This window comes from Dermochelys coriacea, chromosome 10 (assembly GCF_009764565.3).
Source record: "Dermochelys coriacea isolate rDerCor1 chromosome 10, rDerCor1.pri.v4, whole genome shotgun sequence".
NCBI lineage: Eukaryota > Metazoa > Chordata > Testudines > Dermochelyidae > Dermochelys > Dermochelys coriacea.
Genome location: NC_050077.1, coordinates 66352865 through 66374436, shown reverse-complemented (window position 1 = coordinate 66374436; position 21572 = coordinate 66352865). Strand labels below are relative to the sequence as shown.

Below are 21572 nucleotides of genomic sequence, written 5' to 3'. Positions count from 1 at the left end.
TGGGGTGTGTATATAATATTACTCTCCACCCCTTGTAGTCAGATAATCAGAAAGCCACTTTATGGTTTCCTCCTGTGTTGGGAGAGGGGCTTCCTGTGCTCCTGTTAAGTGAACTCTAAGGAAGAGCCATAATTTAGCCCATAATCTCACCAGTGCATTTTGCCTCTTTAGTCAAGCACAAGAATACTAATGTGGCATATTAAGCATATGCTTTTACATGACAGCAGAATGCACTGTCACTTTCTCTGTGAGAGCATTATTGGATTTTGTGACATTAAAATTACTTGGCTGCACATTTTGGTTTGTAGCACGGCTGGCCTGGAGAGATCTGGTGATTACATTTGAAACAGTAATTCCTGGAAACTGCAAAATAAAAAATCTCTCTCAAAATAAAAAAATCTCTAATATTGAACTATCTAAAGTGTCTGAAGATTAGCTTTTTAAAAGTTGAACTATATTGGGATTTTAATAAAGAATTTTTTTGGTGTATTGAGTGCTCCTAAAAGTCAATGAAGTGTTGTTTATATACTGATCTCTTATACTTTTGTTCTCAGCTCTGTTTGGTCTCTTATACTATGATACTATGGTGGGTTTTTTTCTTTTTTCAGAGGAAGAGCGGAGGGTGAAAGCCAATGATCCTGAACATAATGAAAAATTTCAGTATGCTGTGAGTATAATGCATATTCAACATTGAAACCCTGCACAGTAAGGGATGTATATTCACATATAGATGTATGGAGAGTTTTCAGTAATGTTCAGAAAATCCCAAAAATTTTAGAGGTTTGGTTCAGATAATATTCAAATGTCTTATTTGAACTTCCTGGGTCTACACAGTTGAGCTGGAAATCTTTGACCGGGGAGGTTAAATACCCAAGCTGATGCTAGTCTGCTGTTTAATTAAATTTAGGGAAGTAATTTATTTGTCTATTAATGGCAATTGCGTTATAGTAACAAGAAGTATTCTAGGCCTATCAATGTCACCTGAGGAGGAGTTGACCTACTTATGTTACACACATGGATTTCATCTAAAAACATGAGCCTGCTATGAGTAACATCCCATAGAAACCAGTGGACTCCTGTGAAGAGTGAAACATTAACCCTGTCACTCAGCACTGATTGACTTCTGTGCACTGCCATCCACTGGAGCATTCACAGTGTATAGAAATATTTTCACTTTTATAGGAGGAGGAGCGCTTAACATTCCCAAGGAAGTGTTCAGTGTACTCATACATAGGTGTTGCAACTCTCAGACTTCTCTAATCTCCACATATGAAATAAATTATTTCCCATCCTCCCCATGGACTGTAGCTTCCTCAGCTTAGTGTTTCTGAAAGAATATATTGATAACTATAAATACATGTCATTGTAGCAACCTCTTTTGATTGTAGAGTGTCACTACTACACAATTAAGGGATTTTTTTGAGGGCATAATTATTAAATTGGTAAACTTATTCTTGTTTTTTTCCTAATAGATCATTGACCATAAAGTTTAGCCCACCTTCTCCCTATTGTCCTTTGTAGTAATATATTGTGTTAAAGTTTTGAAATCCTGTCCTGACTCTTCTGCATTTGAAGTAAATGACATAATGAAACACTACAATTCTTTTTTCAAAATCCAGGTTCACAGATGTTAGAGTATTTTTCATTCAGAAAATAGCTGGTATGAATATGATTAAAATAAGAACTCTTTCATGGCATTGTAAAAATCCAGGTTTGGATGGCACAATCCTATTTCAGAAAGTTGTGACAGGTTTCAGAGTAGCAGCCGTGTTAGTCTGTATTCGCAAAAAGAAAAGGAGTTCTTGTGGCACCTTAGAGACTAACAAATTAATTTGAGCATAAGCTTTTGTGAAGTGAGCTGTAGCTCACGAAAGCTTATGCTCAAATAAATTTGTTAGTCTCTAAGGTGCCACAAGTACTCCTTTTCTTTTTTCAGAAAGTTGTGGTTTCTTTGGTACTTTTAAAAATTAAGTTGAATTTTTCAACAGGATTTACCAATCTGGCATTTGTCTTTCCTTTCATTGTTATGTTTGCAATTTAAAATTAATTGTTGACTGACCCAATTTTAAAAATAATGACAAGCAGGATGACAGATCTGAATTAGTCATGGAAAGTGCCAGTAATTTGTTTTTGATATAGGTTTTTCATTATTAGCTGTTGTTTGTTTTGAGACATCACTATAGTGACTGTTTGTCAGAGATTTATTACAAATAGCTACACTTAGAAAAAACTCCCTGCCCTCCAAAATATAATCAAGTGATGCAAAGCAATTCACAGTGTAAGTAATTAACAATTATTCCTTTCCAAGCAGTTGAGCTCTAAATACTTGCAAGCAGTCAGACAAGCATTATCCTGTGTATTGGGTGAAATACTTTCTGCGTTTGGGAATTCTAATTATTTGGCAAACTAGAAAAAACCTGAAATATTAGAAATCTACGTTGGTTTTACTTTCATCTTTTCTCAGTCGTTTATCTTGCAGCCCTCTTTCAAATGAACAGTAATTTACAAGCAAAGGCACATATCAATCCTATAAATTAGTCCAAACTGTTGAGGGACTTGTTAGACAGCCCCAATAATTTTTAAAAAAATATTTTGAATATTTTGGATTAAAAAAACAACAACTTGAAACCAAACACAGAACAGTGATTATTCTACTGTAATTAAAAAGGGCTTTATGTATTGCAGAAATTATTTTAGGATCACTGATCAGGCATACATACCTAACGAAAGGACTCATCTAAAAGTTAGGCTGTGGAAAATCCTATTTCACAATTGTATAAGTGTCTGATAGTGCGGATCCAAATAGTACAGTGACTTCAGGTGAATACATTTCATCTTCCAGGAGTCCTCCATTTCTAATAGTGCATGTACATAAATTTATATCCAGAACCTGTACAATTTTGATAGCTTTTTGAATCGCTCACTGCTGCAACGATTGGTGGCAGTTTTTTAAATGAAACATGCAAAGATTTTTAGACAGAGTTATAGAGCTCTATAAACAGAGTTTTTGAGCCTAAACATACATTTGAGCCTAACTGTTTTGACACGTGTCTCTTTAACTATGGACTTTAAAGCCATGGTTTAAATTGTCAAGCAAATATTTGGATATATTATCCAAAATTGTGATGTTTGTTGTGCTCCTTTAAGAGTAGAATACTATCTTGAACTTAGAGGCCCAGAATACCAAAACATTACATAAAATGAACACATCAAGCCAGAGAAATTAAAAAACTTAGAAAGTAAACAAAGAACGAAAAAAGTAAGTATGGTAGGTCTCTTGAAAGGATAGGAAAGGAGAAACCTAATTTTCGTTAATAGACAGTTGACTGTAAAATAACTAAATCTATAACTCAAACTAGAATGAATTTACCAAGACTAATAGTTACAATACTTCTGGAAAAACCACCAACTCCAACTGTCCCACAATGGTTTTTAATCTGTTTGCATAATTCCATTAATTGTCAAGTAGTGAGATATATTTTCACTTACACAGGAAGCTTATGACAATTTTATATTGCTCAGTTGATGTTCCACGTTCAGAGGCTGAAATATAATGCATTTGGTTGCTTTGCTTTCTCTCTTTTTCCCTTAACTTGTCATAAATATTTCCATTGTTATTATTTATATATTTATTATTAATGCCCTTTAATACATTCAAAATAAGAAGATCCTAACTTTTGTGTTTTAGTACTAAGCAGAACCTGTGAATGCTCAAAGGAATGGTATGTCAGTGTGGCAGCTAGATGTCAGCCTTCCAGGCTGGGTTGATAGACTTGTGCGAGCAGGACTTGAACTAATGTGCTAAAAATAGCAGTATGGACATTGTGGCTTGGACTCTCAAACCTAGGGGCGGGGGGTCAGGTGGGCTTGAGAACCTGAGCATCTGCCCAAGTTGAAATGTCTGCATTGATATTTTTAGTGTGCTAGCTCGAGCCACACTAGCATGAGTCTCTACCCAGGCTGCGAGGCTTGCTCCCAGTGCCAGTGAAGACATACCCTTAGACATATATATTCAACCTTCGGGATGCAACTGTCCTGCCCTTTCCAGTTAGATGGGAGGGAGATTTCAATTTGGAGAAGTTTGAGAACCACTGCAAAGACTATAAACAAACGTTAACGCTATGTAGGAATTAAGATCTTGGATTGTGCAGGAACAAAATGACGTCCCATAGTTAAGAACATTACTCCTTCATATGTCAGGAAGAGTATTTTCAACATATAAGGATCAGAGTACCTGGCACATTATATACCTGTGAAGGTTTTCTGGACAAGGAAGATCAATGGACATAAAAAGAAAAGATGGGAAACAGAACCCTCTCTATCTAAACTTTAAAATGTTATTAGAAGAATGCCTATCATTACATTATTTTGAATTTGTATTCTCATTTTAACAAAATCATTTTGCAGTTGGCCAAGCAAACAACTCCAAGATATACACTACTGTCAAATGAGGTAGTTTGTTCTTAATTACCCATTTAGCAAATCCCCCAAACTTCCATTAAACTGAAGAGTGAATGTTTTCATATCTGGCTGTAATGGTTTCTAAGTCTTCATTCATATGTTTCATTAGTATTTTTGAACCTTTTCCCCTTATTGCAATGTTTAATTTCTCTTCTATAGCCATTCTTGTGTGACACATTTCCATTGCGGTGTTAAGACCTGGGTGAAACCTTGTTATGGGTAATGTTAAAACCTCATTAAAACTGCATTGTGAATGCTCCTTTTGCAAGTACAGTATATAATGATGGAAAAAGCTAGAGAAAGTTTTTGGGTTTGGTGCTGGCTAAAGGGTCTTCAGGCTGTAAGCAAAATAAATTGGTCCTTTTTGTTTTGGTTCCTGCTGCATTTGCAGAAGCAAGTCTTTGTACATTCCATGTAAACAAACAAGATTGCATCAAAGAAAATAAGAGACTCCACCAATTTTTCTCCTAAGTAGAACATCCCCAGGACCTAAAATTTTGACTTGCCACTAGGATAAAAAAAGGGGCAATGTTGATGTTAGCAGTGGGGTTCAGTTTCAAGGTGAGAACTGAAAATAGAGGTGCTTGCAGAAATCAAAAATGTCCAGTGTGATTTAAAGCAAGATCTAAAAGAGGAGCTGGATACTTCACAAAAGGAATTAAAATATACCTGGAGGTTTGCCAGAAAAGGCTGAGAGATGACTTGCAGGCAGAGGTGAAATCTCTGGATCAACAACTATAAAGTATCTGCACAGATTGGGAAGCCTAGCTGCAAAACTCCCGGTCTGGAATGGTAAAACAGATTGATGAGGTGATCAGCAATCTCACTCCCATAGACCAGAAGGTTTTCCATGAAATAGTGGAGACCAAGCAAGCTTTAGGCAATCTGGAACTTGCTAACCAAGATGAGTTGCAGAAAGGATTTAAGGAGATGAAAATCAACTCCAGAAGGAAATTAAAGGGTCAGACCACAATGGAAGGCAGCTGCCTGAATGAGGAATTGAACCAGACAGAGAACGTGGATGAGACCAGACATTTACAACAGTTTTCTACCCCATTTGTAAACCGCAGAGGCCGAGACAGAGAGGTCTGGCTATCCCAGCTCAGATAATGCAAAAGCCCATTATCTTTGAGGGAAAAACTCCCTGGGACGCTTATTTTGCTCAATTCAACATTATAGCTCAAATGAGTGACTAGGATGAACAACAGAAAGAGGATTTACTAGCAGCTAACTTGGGTGGCCCAAGTCTGACTGTGCTGAACTTACCCCAGAAAATGGACTGAGTTATGAAATGAGCCGTCAGCATGCAGTTTGGTGCTAGGAGAGGGAAAAAAGAAAACCCACCAGAACTGGCAGAGGACTTGCAGAAACTTGTGTGCCTGGCATACTAGATACTACCAAGACCCCCCAGCATCCTTGTTCCAGCACCTATGCAGGAGAGCAAGGAATTAGCCATTCAGGGGGATGTATCTGCCTCTTCGTCTAATTTGCAGGAGAGCCCATGTTCCTGGTCCCTACATTGGAACAATGGGGATGGTGTTGCAGGAATGGACCCCGGAGCAACTAAAAACTTCCTAAAGACAGGATCCTGATATTAGGGTAGTCTCTTGTTGCTGCTAGCAGGCTGGCTCACAGGACAACTGAAACAGTTGCTGGTAAAAAGCACTTTATTTCCCTTCCCACAGCCATATATATACAGCACTTGTTTATTCCTTTTCTGTTGTTTATCACCCAATGTTCTCATCATTCTTATCTTTGGGTTCCATTATCTTGTGGTGGTAAAGACTCTCAGGTGCTGCTTATATCATTAGTCCTTAGTTCAGCCAAAGTTTGGTCCTCAGTCCAGCCAAAATCTTCTGGCCTTGTCCTTCAACTTGTTACCCGCAGCCCCGCCTCTTGTACTGTTCTTTTCCATTACTTGGTACACATTTCTAAAACATCTGATACTCAGCATTTCCCACAGTGTCTGACTGGAAAATCAACTGGCCAGTGCAGCCTCCTTGCCCATAAACTAACTTGGAGAGCATAAATTAGTTTTTAGATTTGTCCACATGAGAGGGAATTGGGTCTGAAGAAATCTGCTACAAGGGTGAATCATTTCACAAGAGGCTTTGGGTATACATTCCCCATGTCCAAAAGTAAGTTTTACAACTTGGATGACTTTGTGCCCTTTTTGGAGTATGCCAGTTGTGTGCGAAATAATATTCTCAAGTGGTAAGGATATAAAAAAGGAGCAAGAGTGTTATGTTCAATAGAACAGACTGCAATCAGCTGTCCAACATTCATGAGCTCCTCTCCAAAACTTTTCCTCACCTCACATCTTTTGCTGATTCCATTATTATATTTCTTTCTTTTCAAATCGAAAAAGAACAGCTGGTAAAATTTGTTAGTCTCTAAGGTGCCACAAGTACTCCTTTTCTTTTAGCTGGTAATACCTATCTCTCAGTGATACTGAACATGGGAATACTAATGGTGTAAAGTGGTTTTCTACTCTGAAAACTTTTCTGTGTTTGCTCTGCATCTCAATGATTTGTGCATCAGATATGCTTAGTTTACAAGATAATAGAGGGTTTAACAGTCAGCCTTCCCTGTGCAACCTGGGATCTGTGAGTTAAGTTTTATGCTTTAATGACTCAGACATGACTCCTGTAAACATTCTGCCCCCACTTGCTCCTGGACAACACCATTGGAGTTGAAACTTAGTTAAGATTTCTGATGATGATACATGAGCTGACAGAATCCAGCTGTCTCTCTTGTTGAAATGTATTGATACTGTAGGGTTGGCAGGAGATAAAATTAGTATGAATTTATTTTATCCCTAAAGTAAGTAGCTTTTGTTCTGAATACATGCAGGAAGTTGATCTATTGAGTAAGAAGTTGCCATTTTAATACACTTTTAAACAATTCTGCCTTTCATGCACATGCAAAAATCCCAGTTATACTTACGTTCTTTATGCATAATGCCCTTACATGCTTATAAATGAAAAGGTCTAAAATTACAGATAACTGAGAACCCTGGAAGGTATACGTAATCATGATTCTCTCTTAGGGCAATGGTGCCATTCAGGAACTGTATATTGCTCAGGCAACACCATCACAGTTTTATTAAGACACGAGTCCCCCTTATAAGACTTACAGCATTGTGTTCATGCTGGAGCCTTGAGTTATCCTGTGAATGTATAACACATACAGCTTTCCTTGGTGTTGTCATTAGGGTTCGCTCTTGATGAATCCCGTAGTGAGTCTGTGACACTAATTATCTGAGTCCCTTGCTAAAAGTGATTTACTTCAGTAGAATTAGCTTATGATGGTATATTCATTGCAGAATGTTTAAAGGCATGGTGGCAGCATATAAATCATGTCTGAAAACACTTTATCATAGGGTGAAAAGTTATTTGAATTTTCATCATTATTTCAGTTTTATCACCACAGTGTTAGCCACAGAGATATGAAAGTTTAATTCCTGATTTCATTGTGTACATTTATTAGTGTATGTTACAAAGCTTGTTAAAGATACCAGAGTACAGGATGGGTACTCTTTTATTGTTGTTTGCAAAAATTCAAATAAATAAAATCTCTCTCTCTCTTTTTTTGACATTGAAAAGAGACTGCACATTCCATTCTTGTTTCAGCTAGTCAGTTTCACTGTATAAATTCCCATGCACTATCACAATATGTTATTGTTGGGTTTACAACACTGCACGAGAATGTTTAAATAACCCAAATTCTTGTTGTCATTTGAATAATAACTGCATCCCTATATGCTTTCAATGCACAGCAGATTTTGTCATCTTTTCCCTTCTTTGCTACCACCATTTGCTTTGTAATAATATTGATTTAACTACCATCTCTTGGGGAGGTGTATTAACTATGCCAATGGGAGAACCCCTCATGTTGCTGTAGTGTGTTACACTGAAGCACTACTGTGGCACAGCTGCAGTGCTGCAGCTGTAGTGTTTCAAGTGTGGACAAGCCGAAAGTCCCTTCAAGTATAAAAGACCAGTTTCAAATTTCTTTGCTCATTGGAAAATGAATAATATGAGTATGTTAGTTTGGCTCTGTATGTAGCTAACATTGGATAATAGTGTTGCTAAGTATAAAAAACTATGTAATACTTCGTAATATTACTTCAGTATCAAGTAACTTGGTCGTGCCAACTTACTTCTCATTGTGAAACTACTTGCTTCACAATGAGTCACCAAATAATAAAATTACATTTAAAAAAAAATTGGCCTTCTCTTCTCCTCCCCAGAGTGATCTATTTCTTCCCACTGCAGAAGTTCTATACATAGTGATGAAAAACAATATGATCTCTTGTTTGTTCTCATTATTTCCCTTTGTGGTGGCCCTTCAAAGGAATCACCGCTTGTGTTCACATCTCTCCTTTGTAACAAAGGAAAAATTCCTCTTCCTATGCCATAAAATAGTGACTTTTGCTTTGTTAACTGACACTATTTTATAATACGTAGTAACATTTTGTGCCAGCCAATTTAATATTTTTAGTTTATTATTAGGTTTCCTGCTATTATATCTGCCATAGAGAGATAACCAGATATCAGTTATTGCTTAATTATGTGCCTGTGTATCAAGTGCCAAACTGGTTCAGTTGGTAGCATGCTTTCCTTTGGGACTGAAAGTCAAAGGCTTAAGGATTTGCACAGTCATGTATGATGGTAGAGCCAGCTGCTGTTCCTTGGATGAGATATTCATAGTGCCTGTTCTTCTAGCTGGACATTGGATATACAGTTTAAAAAATAATTAGTATTATTTTAAAAAAAAGGCTATTTGTTCTCTATAGGCTTTTGAGAGTAGCTTTGGCATGCATGTTAAATAATACCAAAAGCATTTGATGTCAGTTCCTAGCTTTGATGTGAGAAAACAAGCATGAACTTGGAAATAGAAGACTCTGAGAACAAAGGAGAAACTGGTTCTCTTAATATATAAAGACATGTAGAAGATGATTTAGCTGCTCTAGGTAAACAGGAATGAAAATACCTTGAATTTACATGAGCTCTAAATTGATTCGCAAGGATGCACCCCGACTCCAGCCCACCCCAGCTTTATATTCTATAGAGCATCAGTTCCTGCCTAGATGAAAGAATGATGGGTTAATTCCAGTAAAACTTTGATCGGTGTATGTGCCATTATGCAAACATTCCAACTATATTGTGATACTAGGTTAGTCAACTTTTTCATTGGAGTAACTAGGCAGGAGTGTATTGAGAAATGCACCCTTTTTAGAGCTCTTACCTCGTATTATCAAATGTGCTTAAGGGAGTTAGGCACCCAAATTCCATTAAAAGTCAGTTGGATTTGGACACCTAACTCCCTTATGCTCATTTGAAAATACCAGGTATAGAATTTATCTAAATATGAGGGGATGTAGTAGAGCCAAAAGGGTATAAGAGTGTTTGCAATAGAAGTCCCTTATCTTGCAAAAACTTAAACTTGTGCCTAATTTTTCACACTGTGAGTAATCCCATTTAAGTCATTGGGTCTACTCATAGAGTAAGTTTCATGGGGTTTCGAGTGCAGTTCAGACCAGTGAGGAGTTGTCACCTCTTACCTGTAATCCTGAACATCTCACAAGACTTTGGTACTGTTACTCCCAACCTGGGATACTCAGAGTCAGCAAACAAGCATGCAGATCACACCCTGAGTGTCTACGTGCGATGCAGCCAGCTCTGGTTCAGCAACTCTGACCCCAGCAGCCTATCTGCCGCCCCACTCTGGCTTCCACCAGCCTTGGTTACAACTAGCAAAGTGACCCCAACACACTCCCAGTCCTGAATTTTCCCCACACTGTGTGCTCTGCAATGTCCAGCCCTCTCTTGGACTGTTCAGAGAAATAACAAGGTTCATTTGCTCCTTTAAAGAGATCAAAGCACATCACAGCTTATTAACTTAATTGGCTAAATACACCCTTCCCTGCAAACGCGACATTGAGTAGGTTTATCGTAAAAATAAAACAAATGTATTAACAGGACATAGGTTAAGTGATGCCAAGTAAAAGGAATAAAGTTAGAAAGGGTCTCAAGTAAATAAAAGTGAAAATACGCATCTAAATATCTAAAACTTAATCTATCAAGGGACAGGCTTTGTTCAAGATGGCTTTTTTCACCCACAGTCTTCCAGAAAAATGTTGTCTGACCCCCTCCTCAGTCAGAATCTTTTACAGAAGCCCCAAAGCTGGTTCCTTCTTAGGTGAAAGCGATTGCTTAAGCAGGTCTCTCAGCTATATTCAGTTTCCAGAGATTTCAATCTTTCTCAGCTTGCAAGAGGTCTGGTCTCTGGTATCTGTTTAGTGATGGATTCAGAAGTTGGTTTCTGTCCTTGCTTGTAACTTCCAAAGTTCAGTGACTTTGTTTCAAGAGGCAGGATGATCTCATGCTGTACTTCCCTTTCTGTGGGCATCCTATCACCTTGTATGTACATGAGGCTTCCATTGTTTTGATTCTACCATGATCAATTTACATAGGAGACAGGTGGAATACCTTCTTTGCTGTCTGGGAGGGAGTCCCTGTTTGGCCACAGACTTTAAAGCATAGTATCTTTAAGTATCCATATTCTCTCATATAGTGTTAATATATACATTTCACAATTATATTAACCACCAGTGGGTCATTAGCTTTCAGAAAAGACCTCACTCTATACACTTAAAATACAGTAATGCTGTATACAATCTGTTGATTCAATCGTTTACACTTGAGGTTTGCCCCCCTGTCCTTATAGACCAGTAAACCTTTGAAATGGATTCTTCTGAGTGACATCACTCAAAGTAGTTTATTCAAGCTGTGAGGAAGGTGACATGGAGTCTGGTGGTGAGGGAAGCTCCATGCTCTTTCGTCCCCTGCTGGTATTTGCTAAAATGCAAATTATTCTGCTTCTGGCAATTTCCCCCCACCCCTTGTTGGTTTGATGGCCCTGTTTACTGCTTATATGTAAATATACCTTAATTATCTCTGCCTGATGATCGGGCACATTCCTTAGTCTAGGGCAGACCTGTTTACCAACATCCCCTGATGCGCCTGGCTTAAACATAGGTTAGTCATGATTATCTTATATCCATATCTCTTAATACACACTGTGTACATACATCACACAAGAATATTAATGATCAGTGGTGTTAGTTTTCAAATGATATCTCACAAGACATATTTTATATGAAGATTATTACAGTAGTAGGTAGGGTGTAAATACAGGGGTGCTTAGAGTCACAGTAAGCATGTGCGTAAGTCTTCGTGGGATCACTGACTAACAGTTAAATATTTGTAAGCCCCAAGTCACCTTTTGGTTTATGATCCTCAATTCTTTTCAGATCTCAATAATTTGTTTTGCAATTGTACTTGGATTAGGTTAGCCTACAGATGTATTTCAGTCTCTCTGAGAGATGGGAGTGAAAGTTAGATACCATCTAGGGAATAAAAATTAGAACATTTGAGAGGAAAAAATTAAGGGTTAACAAATACATAGGTACAAAGTGTTGGGCATACTGCTATAAAGATATTAAGATCAGGTTGTGTCTGGCTGGTGGGGAAAGTAGAAGGGCTATAATGCAGACTCCTCCTTTTCTCCCTCCCCTCTATGGAAGGGCTAGGCCTCTAACAATCCTTAGTCTTGGAGAAAATTCATTTCATGGGCTCCTGCTGTGCAAGTCAGTCCAAAGAAAGCAGCAAATAGCAGAGAGTGGGGTGGGGACATGGCCCTGCCGTCTCTGTTTCAACCTGTCGAACTGTCCAGGTGATGCAGGGAGGAGTTTGCTGCACCATCCAAAGAATGGTGCAGTTTGAACAGTCCCTTGATTCCTAGGTAGCCTGGGAATCATTGTGTTTCCTGAGGCATAATCTCTCCCAGAGCTCCCCCCAGGGTGACACTTGTGAGCCACAATCTCCTGGAAGTTTTTAATTGGAAGTTATCATTAGAGTTAGTTACAGATTGAAAGTGGATAATTAGCAGGTAGGGATGCTATTCGTTAAATAAAATTCTGCTAATGGCAAATAGTTGCTTGATAGCTTTAGCTGAATTATGCCCTGGGAACCCAAAGTCAGACATGGTGAAAGCAGGTGAAACTCTTCTGAAGTCAGTGGCATTGAACCCATTTAGACCAGGTCTGAATTGGGCTTTAAATGTTTCCTGTCTGTTTTGTAGGTATAGGTAATACAGGAAGAATACATTTATTTTTAGGCACTGGAAGGTTGATGCGTTATGTCCTTTATTACATATATATGTATATCAATTGTTTGTGGATACGCTGATACAGGGCTTCTCATCCTCCTCTCCACCTATGTCATTCTTGAAGGAAAAAATTACTTGCTAGTATGGGAAAGTCGTTGTACAACGTATGCTGTTTAGAGTGTCTTGGAGGAAATAATAAACCATACAGTAACTAAATGAGTGTCAAAGGGAAATTTAATTTGTTCCCCAAAGAATTCTTCAAAATCAGAGCTTTGCAGATAAATTTCAGTTCAAAGACCATTTATGTTCACCACAATGACAGTTAGAAACCAGGAATGATAATTCAATGAAGCAGTGCTCAGAGAATTGTGCAAGACTAACAACGCTGGCTAACAAAATGTTTGTAATGAAAATGTGGCTAGAAAATATTTATAAACCATGTTTGTGTGTGTAAATTATGGGTAGGAAATTAGACTCCTGAGACATGAGACACAGGGTTCTCTGTAGATCCAAAAGACTGAAAGTGACTGATCTAATTGATTGAATTAATGCCCATAGAGCTGAAGAATATTTTTCTAGTTTGAATAATCTAAGTAGATCTGGTTATAAAACAAACAAAAATCAAGACATTAAAAATATTCTGTTATGTCGTGACATTTTCCAATAATCTCTAAATCAATGTATTATTACTGAGTACTAGAGGCAAGGATACTTTTGTTTTATCTTGGATTGTGCTCTTTTAAGATAATCAGTTAATATCATGAGATGGACTAGAATAATTTGTCTGTACTCTTAACACACTATCCATTACTAGTCGACATATTTATTCTTTGTATTACCACAGCTTGCTAAACATATTTTGCTACTATAGAGACTAGAGACTAACAAATTTATTAGAGCATAAGCTTTCATGCATGCATCCGATGAAGTGAGCTGTAACTCACGAAAGCTTATGCTCTAATAAATTTGTTAGTCTCTAAGGTGCCACAAGTACTCCTTTTCTTTTTGCGAATACAGACTAACACGGCTGCTACTCTGAAACCTGATATTTTGCCACTGTGGCTTGTTAAACATAGTTAGCACACATGCCCCAGTTGGGCTGTGGTGAGGAAGAGAAGGCAAGTTTCTGGGAAATGTTAGACACTGCTCTTCAGCAAATTCTAGAAAATGAAGTAGTTGTTGGTGCCAATTTAAATGGGAATGTTGGAAGAGACATAGATATTGTAGCATATGTGGTGGCCAGGGCTATGGAACTTTAAATGATGAAGGAGAAAGCATAATGCAACTGGCACAAGCTCATGACCAACACATTTTTTATAAAAAGAGATGAATATCTTATTACTTACAAGAGAAGAAGGACCAGAAGCCAGATAGACTGACAGGAAATAAAAGGTATAAACAGACTGTAAGGTGATTGCAGGAGATAGTCATTGATTTATATAGTATGATATTTTTCTGTTTTATTATCTATCCTTTTTCTAGTGGTTCCTAACATTTTTAGCCTTTTTGGCTGCCACTGCACATTGAGCAGATGTTTTCAGAGAAGTAGTCATAATGATTTCAAAATCTTTTTCTTGAATGTTAACAGCTAATTTGGACCCTTCATTTTGTATCTATAGTTGGGATTAAGTTTTGCAACGTGCATTACTTTGCATTTATCAACACTGAATTTCATCTGCCATTTTGTTGCCCCTTGACCCTGTTTTATGAGATCCCTTTGTAACTCTTCGCAGTCAGATTTGGACTTAATGATCTTCAGTAATTTTTTATCATTTGCAAATTCACCTCTTCCTGTTCATCCCCTTTTCAAGATAATTTATTAATATGTTGAATAGCACACGTGCCAGTAAAGACCCTTGGGGGACCCTGTTATTTCCCTCTCTCCATTGTGAAAAAGACCATTTATTCTTTCTATTTACTGTCTTTTAACCAGTAACTAACCCATGAGAGGACCTTTCCTCTTATCCCATGATTGCTTACTTTGCATAAAGCGTCTTTGATATGGGACCTTCTCAAAGGCTTTCTGAAGGTCCAAGTACACTATATCAACTGGATCACTGTGTCCATGTGCTTGTTGATGCCCTCAAAGAATTTTAATAGATTGATGAGGAAAGATTTCCTTTATGAAAGTGGAGTTGACTCTTCCCCAACATGTTGTGTTCCTTTAGGTGTCTGATAATTCTGTTCTTTACTGTAATTTCAACCAATTTAGCAGGTACTGAAGTTAGGATTACTGAATGCATGCAATGAAGTGAGCTATAGCTCACGAAAGCTTATGCTCAAATAAATTTGTTAGTCTCTAAGGTGCCAGAAGTACTCCTTTTCTTTTTGTGAATACAGACTAACACAGCTGCTGCTCTGAAACCTGATTTGTAATAGTCAGGATTGGCTCTGGAGCCTCTTAAAAATCGGTGTTACATTAACCATCATCCAGTCATCTGATATGGAAGCTGATTTAAGTGAAAGGTTATTTATCACAGTTAGTGACTCTGAAGTTTCATATTTGAGTTCCTTTAGAACCTTTGGGTGAATACCATCTGGTGCTGGTGACTTATTACTGCTTAATTTATCATTTGTTCCATAACCTCCTCTACTGATACCTCGATCTGGGATAGTTCTTCAGATTTATCATCTACAAGATTGGCTCAGGTGTGGCAATCTCCCTCACATCCTCTGCAGTGAAAACCAATGCAAAGAATTTAATTAACAATTCTGTTGATGATGCTTGAGCAAGAAGAGACACCAAGTTCTTTGTTCCATAGCAGTACTGCCTCTGCATTTATAAAAAGGAATGAAAAAATAGTAAGCCCCACCTCTTGTGTTTATCACTAATGTAAAAAGAGCTGAAAACGTACAGATGGCAAAGTAATTAAGCCTCATTTTTACAGACTTGCTTTTTAGAGTAGAACCACACTGTAAAAACAGGGGGGGAGTGGCTTTAAGAGGTCTGCAGAATGGTTGAGTACATACATCAAGAAGAGAAATGACTAAATAGTGCATTATCAAGCTGATAAAGGTATAAAATAATTCTAAAAAAGAGTAACGAGGGAGTAATTCTACCGATGTCCACCACATTCCATTGCAAAAGTGAACATCAGTGTCTTAGCTCCAGATCTTCCCAACTGCCTCAACTTTGGCCGGAAAAGTGGAGACTTTTCTTTGACTAAATTTAAACACATCACTATGATAGTTTTAGGTAGATTTCATTAGCTAGGACTAACTTAAAACAGATCCTCTAATAAAATAAAATATACAACGTCCTCTAGAAATTGGGCATAAAACATATATATTGAAAGCAATATTAGATAAGTATTCATACACCAAATATATGGCCATCTGCTGGCTATCTGAAAAAATGCCCACAAAATAGACACATTGAAGCTGCAGAAGCATCAGTACATTGCATCCACAGCCTGACCATCAGTGGCTCCTTTTGATTGTTGGCTCCCAAAATATTGACTCAGCAGATAAGTCGTCCTAAAAGAAAGAAGAATCTGCATGGGTCAGGAACCATAAGCACACTAATGTAGCCCTGCCAGAAAAGCCCATCTTGGTTCTTGTCACGCGTTTTCTGCGTGGATTTTTTTGGGGTGAGCCAGTATCTCTGCATGTAGAACTTCTGCCCTGTATTCCTCCTCTGTTTGTGGGTTTCATTGTGTTCATGTGGCAGCCAGATTTTAGCCTACAGTATCCACTCAGTGATCCAGGATAGCATCTAATGTATATCTGTATGTATCTATATCAAACTGTAAACTCCATTTTGTTTCATGAATGCTATGAAAGTGTAAAACTGCACTGTACCTTCATTGTTGTCTTTTAATCTCCATACTGAACTGGGATTCCTGGAGGTGTTGTCAGAGGGCTAACAATGGAAAACAATCAAGGTTTGTTAACCTAGAGCATCTTCAATTCAAATGGAATCATTCTAGTTGCCACTCAATGAGCCAATTCTTCCAGGTGGGCTTGTAACTAAGCAATGGATCAACTGATGAGGGACTTGAAGCCATTGGGAATAGTCACGTGACATGGGGACTGGAAACTTATAAAATAAAGGGTTTCTTACCTGCCATTTTAAAGAGAGGAGACCCGATTGCAAGGCTGTGCAGGAAGAGAGGATGGTCCTGGGACCAAGGCTGTGGAAGGACTGACCAAAACCTGAGGGTTCTTGAAATGGTGAGGATACTGTAGGGAGGCTTTTGAGGGCAGGTTTTTGTTGTTTTCTGTAGATATCTTTTGTGCTTTGTCCATGAGTAAAGTGTGATTGGTTTAGAAATTTCTTTATAGAGTATCTGTGTTACTTGCTTTCATTATCATGTAGTCCCTGAAGGGGAAACAGTAATCTGAAAGGACCACAGCATTGGTTGAACTCTGTGTGCTTGCAAGAACTACTGGGGAAGCTTGGGAGAGCCGACAATAGTTTTCCTAGGCCTAGGACTGCAGAGCTGTATATCTCAGAAGGGATCCTAGACAAAGGTTTTTTACCTTGAGAATGTGCCTAGAAACCCAGAGCCAGTGCCTAGACCAGGGGTGGGCAAACTTTTTGGCCAGAGGGCCACATGTGGGAATAGAAATTGTATGGTGGGCCATGAATGCTCACGAAATTGGGGTTGGGTGAGGGAGGGGATGTGGGCTCTGGGGTGGGGCCAGAAATGAGGAGTTTTGAGTGTGGGAGGGGGCTCTGGGCTGGGGTGGGGAAGTGGGGTGAGGGCTCAGACTGGGGGGTGTAGTCTCTGGGGTGGGGCTGGAGTTGAGGAGTTTGGTGTGTAGGAGGGTGCTCTGGGCTGGGACTGAGGGGTTTTGAAGGCAGGAGGGGGAATCAAGGATGTGGGAAGGGGTGCTGCAGGCTCCAGCTGAGGGTGCGGGCTTTGGAGTGGGGCTGGAATTAGAGGTTTGGGGTGCAGGAGAGTACTCCAGGCTGGGATTGAGGGGTTTGGAGGGGGATCAAGGCTGGGGCAGGGAGTTGAGGAGAGGCTCGGGGTGCAGGCTCCCAGCAGCACTTACCTCAAGCGGCTCCTGGAAGCAGCAGCACGTCCCAACATGTCTGCAGGCACCTCCCCTGCAACTCTCATTGGTGTGCCAGAGGGGGCCATTGGAGTGCATAGGAACCAGAGCAGGGCTATGCTGTGGCTTCTGGGAGCTGTGTGGTGAGGCCTCCAAGCCTGTGCCCTGGCTGGAGTGCCAGAGGGGGACCATGCCGTGGCTTCCAGGAGCTGCATGTTGTGGCCCCTGACCCTGTGCCCTGGCTGGAGCACCGGAGTGGGACAAGCCCCAGACCCCACTCCACAGTGGGAGCTCACAGGCCAGCTTAAAATGGCCCGCAGGCCACATCTGGCCTGCAGGGTGTAGTTTGCCCACCACTGGCCGAGACTCTGCTTGGACCTAAAAGGCCAAGAGCATATGGAATCCCAAGGGTTGATCCAAATACAACAATCTAGTGAGTGTCCTCTGGTGGACCTAATTCAGAATTGTAACAGCATTTATGGGTTTTCTGTGGCCATTCTTGCACAACTTACTGCTTTGCATACCAATGGCCTGGAGAATGTATATTTGGACACTAAAATGGACCCTTTCAGGAAGTGATGGGAGTAGTACAACTTTCATTTTTGTCTTGGCTATAACAGATATTGTACCAGAGCAAATTATAGTTATCCCTTACAAAGCATTTTCCTTTTGGTTACTAGCAAAATTTCAGATTACTTACAAATAATCATGTCTTGAAAAGACAAACCTCTCTGAGGTGATATTCTGAGTTGCATGATAATAGCTGATACAGACTAAACTAATTTACCCCATGATATTAGTCTGCTAGCCTGTAGAAAGAACAATACACTCTGGTACATGCTTTCATATGTAATGTGTTATACCATGCTGCATAAGTTACAATTAGATAATGTGTTTGTAGCCAGGTGGCTACCCCGCTCCTAAAATAGAAGGGTTAAAAGCAGCCCAGGAGAGAGCTGTGGCTGGCTGATTGGGGAAGCAGCTACAGCTGGGCTGTCAAGGTTCCTTCCCCACTCTGAAGTCTAGGTTAGGGGATTTGCATGAAAGACCCCCTAAGCTTATTCTTACTAGTTTAGGTTAAAATCTTCCTCAAGGTACAAACTTCTACCTTTTGTCCTTGAACTTTTATGCTGCCACCACTAAAACGTTATACAAAGAACAGGGAAGGAGCCCACTTGGAAACATATCTTTTCCCCCCAAAATCCCCCCAAGCCCTACATCTCCTTTCCTGGGGAAGGCTTGATAAAAATCTTCACCAATTTGCATAGCTGAACATAGACCCAAACCCTTGGATCTTAAGAACAATGAAAAAGCAATCAGATTCAAAACACAGAGAATCCCTCTAGGCAAAACCTTAAGTTACAAAAAGACACAAACTGGAATATACATTCCATTCAGCACAACTTATTTTATCAGCCATTTAAACAAAACAGAATCTAACTCATATCTAACTAGATTGCTTACTGACTTTTTACAGGAGTTCTGACTTGCATTCCTGCTCTGGTCCCAGCAAAAACATCACACAGAGACAGGACCCTTTGTTTCCCCTCCTTCCTGCTTTGAAGGTATCCTGTCTCCTCATTGGTCAGGTGCCAGTGAGGTTATCTTAGCATCTTAACCCTTTACAGGTGAAAGGGTTTTTCTTCTGGCCAGATGGGCCACACTCCAATCAGGCCCCAGCTGGCCTGTATAAAAAGGCTGTGAGCTAGTGGCCTAAGGAGTCTTTTCTCCCGGCTAAGAAAGAGCAGGGTCTGCTTGTCTGCCTGATAGGGTACTGAGAGTGGTGCAGTGTTAAGGAAGGAGTAGGCTGAGCAAGCGTGGTCTAGGTTGGCAACTCCCCAGACTGTAGGGCCTAGTCTGAGGCCCATAGAGGTACTGGGAGGTAGAGGAGGACAGCAGGTCTGAACCCCCTTGCCTATGATGAGTGGCCTTTACGCTGCAGTCTGCCCAAGGGAGTGGGGGCTTGGTGATGACTGGCAGTAGCCTAAACTGAGGCAAGGTGGGGATAGTGGGCTGGGGATTCCCCAGGAACAGGAGACCCAGAGCAGAGTGTGGGGGTACTGCAATGGGGCAGAATCCCAGAGAAAGGGGCACTGGGGTCTATGAGGGACACAGGGGCCAGAACTGTGTGAATCACTGGACTGCAGAGGGCACTCCTGGCTGGAAAAGAGCTAATTCCCAATGACCAGCAGGAGGTGCTGCAGGGATGAGTCTGGCTCTTTTACAGCATTAATGAATGATTAAGGGTTTTTTATATTCATATGCTTGTAAAAGTAATCACAGTTGTCACCAAGGAAAATATTTGTTGTAGTAAAACAGCAGAAGTGAGGGCCATAGATAGTAAGAACCAGAATCATAAGGTCCGTTCCAGAAATGTGAAATATGTTCTTTTTGTGGGTCTTGCAGCCCCCCCCCCCCCAAAAAAAAGAAATTCCAGGTTTTCATAGCAGCCAAGCTAAATGTAGGTTGTGTTGAATGGAGTTGTACATTTTAAAGTCTTAAAGTAAAAGAATCAAGCAAATGTGTGTGGGTGTGCAATTTGCTATTGGGTTGTGTTGCATTTTACCTCTAGCATAGCTTAATATCTGCCTCCTCTGTGCTTCTGTCTTGCAGTGACATCTGCTGGGAAATGCGTGAAACCCTTATTGGAATCCCCTTTCCCACCCCCCCCCCGCCCCCGGGCAATAGGTATTGCTCCTGAATAAGGAGCCTATGTGTCTAAATGGTTCCTGAATCCATCCTTTCTCCTAGTGTGTACACACTTTTCTTACCTGCCCTAAATAAGAGTTTCCAGATAGGAATCTGGAAGCTCCCATTTATTGCCTAAAGATTTTATATCTTGATTAAAACATTGTTGAAAATTAGAACTTCTATTACCAATAATTTAAATATTTATAATCAACAATTTAAGGAATAATTGTAACAAAACTGAGATGCTACAAGATGACGTTATGATTTTAAGTGTCATTACTGCAGTGTGTTCCACAGTTGAAGTAGATTTTTTTTTGTATAAATTTAGATTTTTCTCTGCTGGTACTAACATGCTTTACATCTTTCTCTTATTTTTCAGAACAATCGCATCAAAACATCTAAATACAACATTCTGACTTTCTTGCCAGTTAATTTATTTGAACAGTTCCAGAGGGTTGCAAATGCTTACTTCCTTTCCCTTCTGATTTTACAGGTGATGTATGACTTTCTTTTTTCTCTGAAGTGTAATTTTGATATTCTCTTCTCTTAACAAAAAGACCCAATTATTTGTGTTAATATCAATGCAATGGCTACTTACAATACCAAACAAATGAGTAAAATTGTTTTATGTTGATCAGATTTCACGGGTATTAAAATGTAGCTGTTGATGGACAATTATCAAATAGCCTAAAATGACTGTTTCTGATGAACTCTATAGAGTGTTTCCAAGATAATATTGAACGGGCATGACAAGGGGAAGAAAGAGAGCCTGTTGGGCACCTGTGCTGAAGCAGAGAAGGAGCAGCAGCACCAGACTTCTTTGTTAGGGCACTTCCTCAAATGATTAGATGGCATTTGAGGTATGGGTGAAGGCCCAGGTTAGTTCTTATTTTACCCAAACTGGTTTGCTTTTTCCTTTTAAAACTTAAGTCAATTGGATACGTAAACCAGCCCTGATCTCTGTAGGATGCCTAGAGTATGTGAAGTGATATAGAAAACAATTCTTGTCTAAATTAAAATCCACATCCCCAATCAGAACTTCACGTTTAGAGTCTTTCTGTAATGGAATCCCAATTCCAAACTTTTGGGAGACTTGAATTCTGGATCTGAATAAATCTGAATCTTTCATCTATATTTAAATGAAACGTTAGTCAAATGTACAAGTTTAGCACAGAATATTTTTTTAAAAATCTCAATAAAATAAAAATCTTTCCTGCTATTTAATAAACATTTTTCTAATCTCT

At 39.4% G+C, this 21572-nt stretch overlaps 1 protein-coding gene and 1 long non-coding RNA gene across 12 annotated transcripts in view; one reads left to right on the top strand and one right to left on the bottom strand.

The window, feature by feature from the left end:
* The window catches only part of ATP8B4 (ATPase phospholipid transporting 8B4 (putative)), a 172811-nt gene that overhangs the window by 17436 nt on the left and 133803 nt on the right, over positions 1–21572 (top strand). For all 11 annotated transcript variants that reach the window (XM_043494636.1, XM_043494633.1, XM_043494634.1 and 8 more), the window contains exons 2-3: positions 609–667; positions 20708–20821. In XM_043494636.1, the coding sequence (XP_043350571.1) occupies positions 609–667; positions 20708–20821 (173 nt within the window). The remainder of the gene's footprint in view (positions 1–608; positions 668–20707; positions 20822–21572) is intronic.
* Positions 14145–20897, bottom strand: LOC122456213. Its single transcript, XR_006274954.1, has 3 exons — positions 20888–20897; positions 16971–16976; positions 14145–14328 (listed from the first exon to the last, which is right to left on the bottom strand). It is a non-coding gene; the product is annotated as an uncharacterized LOC122456213 (long non-coding RNA).